Here is a 6,078-nt window from a genome sequence, read left to right as displayed (position 1 = left end):
TGCATACATCAAAACACTGTAAACCTTCCCACGTGCTCACTTCAATCTTCAGACAATGCAATGACACACCACTTCACAGTGAAAAGGTATACCTTCACTCTACCTCGTCGGCCGGCAAATCCACCGTTGTGATCTTCAAAAGGGGGACGTCAGGTTCGACGAATGATCCGTAGATCGGGGCTCACTCGTTTCTCTCACGATAACGACCTGTATATCCAACAATGCTTTCACTCATTCCGTTCTGGATCTTAATCATAACTTGCGCCTCAGCCGCACTTTATCCTTCCCATCTCTGCTTCGGTTACTGCCCCACCGCTTTCGCCTATCTTGCTCTCGTGCCTCGCACTTTGATCGCGACCACTCTGCCCCTTTGATCGCGACCGCTCCGCCCTTTGGTTGCGACCTCTCTGCATTCCCGCTTTCTTCCCTCCTGCTTTCTTGCCTCTATTGCTCTTCAAACCGCTGCTTTTAAATCCCCAGTTCGAGACACGCGCTCCAATGGCCGCTTGATTAGCCGCTGCAGCTGCCGCTTGTCAACACGGTCTGCCATGACAGGCCTCCGGAACCGTCTTGGTGTCGCACCGGAAGTCTCCCCCAGGGCAACTCGTTCCGCTCCCAAATTTCCTTCTATGTCACCCGGTGACATAACCATAACCGAGCCTTCGTCCATTGCGCTCTCTTTAAGCCTTTTTCCACCCCAAGTCTCTGAATACACAGCTCCTGCCCAGGTGTTCCTCATGTCTCAATAAGTCTCATTAATTGGTTGCCAAGACAATATTCCAAAACGCAAAACACATTACAATATCTTAAAATCTTCATGCCTTATAGTCTCATTTAGCAGGTTCCCAGCTCAGGGAATGTTCTTAGAACTTTGGCTACCATTCTGGAAAGGTTATCTCAAAGTTATGTACAAACTTTCTTCCAGTAATGTTAATATGATGGAACGAATGGATTGAAAAGTAGAATTAATGTTCCCAGGGGAATGTTTAGAGGATTTATGCATAACCAAGAAAAACATTCAGAAAGAAAATTTTCGATTTGATAGAAATGTAATGTTCCTCTAACATTCACATGAACCAAGAAAAATCTTTGCTAATACATTAAAAAGCGGATGTTTTGAGCATTCATAAAACTTTCAGAAATAACATTTTCATAACATTTGCAAAATTATAGAATTGAATGTTCTTCTAATGTTCACATAAACCAAGAAAACAACATCTTTAATACACCAAAAACTGGATGTTTTGAAAGTTTAAAAAACATTCAGAAATAATGTTTTTATAATTTAATGGGAATGTTAGCAGAACATTCTAAGGTACTGACCAAAGGCCACAACAAGCACACAGAGTATTATGTTCATGTCAAAATGAGGCACCTCCTCAAATAAGGGTAACCTATGTTATTTCCCAATAGATTATAGGATCTCTATAAAAACCTCAAAGTCCTTCTATTAGCTGAAATGTCAGCACTGACACATTTTACATATGATAATATCTATTCAATGGGTGAATGGAGTCACTGGTTGCACTGCTGCAAATGGTAATAGCCATCATGACTTTCTCTAAAGCTAATGAAACTGTGTGTACTCTGCAAGGAGAGCCTGTCCACCCTGAGCTATGGAAAGACGGGGACATCATAGTTGGAGGGGTTTTCTCTTTCCATAGCAGCTGGGAGGTTATGCAACTGACATATTCTGTCACACCACCTCCACTAAAATGCATCAGGTAAGTAAAACCCGAGAAACAGTATGTTATAAGATGTTGTAAATACGAATGCTATGCTACATGATTAATTCATAGTTTTTTAATTTTTTGCTTTTTTTTTTAATTTTTTTTAACAAGTCTTAATTTTAGAGACTTCCAGTATGCACAGTCCATGCTCTTCGCAATAGAGGAAATTAATAACAGTTCCACTTTGCTACCTGGGGTGTCATTAGGCTACAAGATCTACGACACATGTGGCTCAGTGGCAGTTGGGGTTCAAGCAGCTATGGCCCTTGCAAATGGGCCTGAGAAAACGTCTGTTGAAGGGCCCTGCACAAAAAAGGCTGAAGTGCAAGCCATTATAGGAGACACAACTTCTTCAGCATGCATGGCAATATCAAAGAGTATTGGACCATTCAAGCTTCCATTGGTATGTTTTTATACATCACATTTTACAGTTTATCAAAATAAAGTGTTTTAAAATGTTATAAAAATCAATTGCAATCTATGTTTTAACCAAATGATAGATTGCAATGAATGTAAATATACTGGATGTGTTATGACTAAATGTATTGTTTCTCTTAGATCAGTCACTATGCAACCTGTGAGTGTCTCAGTGACAAAAAAAAATATCCCTCATTTCTTCGAACTATTGCCAGTGACCACTACCAGAGCAGGGCACTGGCAGAACTGGTTAAACACTTTGGATGGACCTGGGTGGGAGCCATAAGAACAGATGATGATTATGGTAATAATGGGATGGCCACTTTCACAAAGGTGGCTGAACAAATGGGTATCTGTTTGGAATATTCTCTCCCTTTTTTCAGAACCTATCCTGAAGATAAATTAATGAGGATAATTGAGCAGATTAAAAGCTCTACTTCACGAGTTATTGTGGGGTTTCTTGCTCACTGGGACTTGGAGGTTCTGCTTCATAAATTTGTTGAATACAATATTACTGGTTACCAGTGGGTAGGCACTGAAGCCTGGATCTCTGATTCAGTCATTGCCAGTATGGATAAGCACTATGTTCTACAAGGAGCAATTGGTCTGGCTATACCCAAAACACAAGTGACAGGTCTGCAAGAATACATTCTAGATATAAAACTACTGAAGTCATCAGGAGGTGCTATTTTTACTAAGTTCTGGGAAGCCCTGTTTCAGTGTAAATACTCAACTAAGAACAATTCAGTGTCCACAACGGCATGTACAGGCAAGGAGGAACTGTCCCAATTGCAAAACTTATTCACAGACATGTCATTAATGCCCATCTTCAGCAATGTGTACAAAGGAGTATATGCTGTGGCTCATACACTTCATGACCTTCTGGGCTGCAAGGAAAAATGTGCCTCAAAAAAACAGCCTGATCCTTTAACAGTGGGTTGACTATTTTACTACTACTACAATATAAAGTACATTATTATCTAAGGTTGTACATGTGTACAGAGCATATTCAACATTTCATATGCACTATATGTACATTACAAATATTATTGTGTTCAGTTTAAAAATATGTATTGTTTGTGGTGTCAAACACTTTAGTCAATGACTGCATTGAATATTGAATATTTTGTCTATTATTATTATTATTATTATTATTATTCAGTTTCTGAAGCACTTGAGAAGGGTGCATTTCAAAACTAAAGATGATGAAGAGGTTTACTTCGATGAAAACGGTGATCCAGTGGCAAAATATGAGATAATAAACTGGCAACCAAGTAGAAAACAACACTACGAATTCGTTACTGTTGGCCTATATGATGCTTCTTATCTGGGGATAAATCGTTTAGCTGTCAATATGGCAACAATTACATGGGGAAATAATTCCACAAAGGTGAGGAAAAAGCGATGGATTTTAAGAAAATTAAGAAAAAATATGGTTTGAATTTTAATTTCTAAGTAAATGAAAAAAAAAAAAAAAAAAAAAACTCTGTCACAGGTACCAGTGTCTGTGTGCAGTGAGAGCTGTCCCCCTGGCACTAGGAAGGCTGTGAAGAAAGGAAAACCTATATGTTGTTATGACTGCATACCATGCACAGAGGGAGAGATCAGTAACACTACAGGTAAAATTAAATTACTATTTCCATAAAGAAAGAAAACAAGACACATAAATCATTGATTTCTCTGTTAATAATCATTTCCAATAACAGATTCTGTAACATGTCTGCGGTGCCATCAAGACTTCTGGTCAAATCTGCAAAACAATGGATGTGTTAAAAAGGAAACAGAATTTTTGTCATATGAGGAGATCATGGGAATTTTACTCACAACTATTTCAGTTGTTGGTGTATTTATAACAATTATAATTGCAGTCATATTTTTCAGATATAAAAATACCCCAATAGTGAAAGCCAACAACTCAGAATTGAGCTTCTTGCTACTGATTTCATTGATGTTGTGTTTTCTCTGTTCACTTACTTTTATTGGTCGTCCCACTGAGTGGTCCTGTATGTTGCGTCACACAGCATTTGGTATCACTTTTGTCCTATGTATCTCCTGTGTTCTGGGGAAAACAATTGTGGTATTAATGGCCTTCAGGGCTACACTTCCAGAAAGTAATGTCATGAAATGGTTTGGCCCTCCTCAACAGAGACTCAGTGTTTTTGCCTTTACTCTTATACAAGTGCTTATTTGTGTCCTTTGGTTAACAATATCACCCCCTTTTCCTTTTAAAAATCTTAAGTACTTCAAAGAAAAGATCATTCTAGAGTGTAACGTGGGATCAGTTGTAGGTTTCTGGGGAGCACTGGGTTATATTGGACTTCTTGCTATTCTTTGTTTCTTTTTGGCTTTTCTGGCTCGGAAACTCCCTGATAACTTTAATGAAGCCAAATTCATTACATTTAGTATGCTCATATTCTGTGCTGTTTGGATTGCTTTTATACCAGCTTATGTTAGTTCTCCTGGAAAATTCACAGTAGCAGTGGAGATATTTGCCATTTTAGCCTCCACATATGGAATGTTATTTTGCATATTCATTCCTAAATGCTATATCATTTTATTGAAACCAGACAAGAACTCTAAAAAACATTTGATGAGTAAAGTACAATCAAGAGCTCTGTGAGAGTAATATATTTAAAGAAAACATATTTGAGAATTATGTGAACGAAATGATACACACTCTTACTTTTCCCAACCTATATTAAGTTATGCTGATTATTATCCCGATGGTGGCATTTTTAAAGTTTATGTTGCTACATAATACAACTAATAACATCTCTGTTTTGATAACTGTTTTATCCAAAACCTTTATACATACATAAACTGAAAATTCAGCCAGTTTTTTGAAGGTCCTAGCATGTTATTGTGGCATTAAACGAGTGGAGGTAAACGAGAATCACAATTTAAACTAATCCGACTACGCCATCCTGGTGGGGCGCCAGGGAAATACTCCCATGGAAGACACACAGGTAAGTATTACCAATTGAAGGCAAAGAAAAGATAAAGTGAGACGTGAGTATCAGTACAAAAATACACATATTATAAAAACACAATCATCATTTCAGACTCGTTATCATGGACTCTCCCTCCAAAAGACACAGCACAATCAAGATTGTAAAAATAACTCTCCAGGGCCAGCCTTAGAGGGAACAAAGCAGGCTGGCTGCAACTCAGGAACTAGTTCAAACCCACCTAATTTCACATCAAATCAGCCAACCCGCACACACAATAAGGGAATTGTTTTTGTGTCAGCACACACAGCACACTGTGAAGCACATCACCAAATGAAAGCAGCTAGCCTCCCCTGTTCCACACCGAGTCCTCACTGGCTTCTGGAGAGGAAGGAAAAGAGACACACATTAACCAAAGACTACAAAAGACAACTACACTGAATAATATAAAAAAGAAAACCAACATAAAGTTTACAGACACTGTGTGGTGGGAGTTTATAGCACTCAGGACCCCTGACGACACTGAATACAGCAAGAGCAGATATCCTATTTGACCAGAAAGTGGATGAGGCAAAAAGCATAAACACTTTACAATAAAATATAATACATTGCAAAAAAAAGAGAGAAAATAATAAATTCGGGAATACGATAAAGCTGATCAAAATAGATCAAAACTAAAAATATTATATATAAATATATAGTCAAGTCAAGTCATCTTTATTTATAAAGCACTTTTGTATCAATGCAGCTTCACACGGATAACATGAAAATAATGTTTGTAACTAGAAGAAAATTGTGTCATCCTCCACCTTAACCCTTTCACACGTAAGTTTAAAATATTCTAACTGACCCCCCAGCGTGAGTTTTTCAAGGTGACCATTATTTAGAACCTGTCACTTTAATGTTTCCATGGTGGTGCGTCATTGCTTGTCACATGACACAGCGCAACCACAACACAGAATGAATGATGATCTGGTTTTATG

The 6,078-nt window shown here is 38.1% G+C and overlaps 1 protein-coding gene across 1 annotated transcript; it reads left to right on the top strand.

Moving 5' to 3' along the window:
* Positions 1 to 1,509: 1,509 nt before the first annotated feature.
* On the top strand, positions 1,510 to 4,905 carry LOC143697131 (extracellular calcium-sensing receptor-like). The gene is made up of 6 exons (XM_077194048.1): positions 1,510 to 1,724; positions 1,842 to 2,133; positions 2,289 to 3,080; positions 3,310 to 3,537; positions 3,643 to 3,766; positions 3,854 to 4,905. The coding sequence occupies exons 1-6, from the start codon at positions 1,510 to 1,512 to the stop codon at positions 4,765 to 4,767; spliced, it is 2,565 nt and encodes an 854-aa protein (XP_077050163.1). The 3' UTR covers positions 4,768 to 4,905.
* Positions 4,906 to 6,078: the final 1,173 nt, after the last annotated feature.

Source organism: Siphateles boraxobius, unplaced genomic scaffold (assembly GCF_051911475.1).
Source record: "Siphateles boraxobius isolate OS27281-9 unplaced genomic scaffold, OSU_SipBor_1 31, whole genome shotgun sequence".
NCBI classification, from domain to species: Eukaryota; Metazoa; Chordata; class Actinopteri; order Cypriniformes; family Leuciscidae; genus Siphateles; species Siphateles boraxobius.
The sequence above is the reverse complement of the archived record's forward strand: the minus strand, read 5'-3'. Positions and strand labels throughout refer to the sequence as shown.

Coding starts and splice junctions, on each gene's coding strand:
- LOC143697131 (XM_077194048.1), top strand. CDS start 1,510: ATGGAGTCACTGGTTGCACTGCTGCAAATGGTAATAGCCATCATGACT. Junction 3,081..3,309: donor AACAGCCTGATCCTTTAACA/GTGGGTTGACTA, acceptor ATTATTATTCAG/TTTCTGAAGCACTTGAGAAG. Junction 3,538..3,642: donor GGGGAAATAATTCCACAAAG/GTGAGGAAAAAG, acceptor ACTCTGTCACAG/GTACCAGTGTCTGTGTGCAG.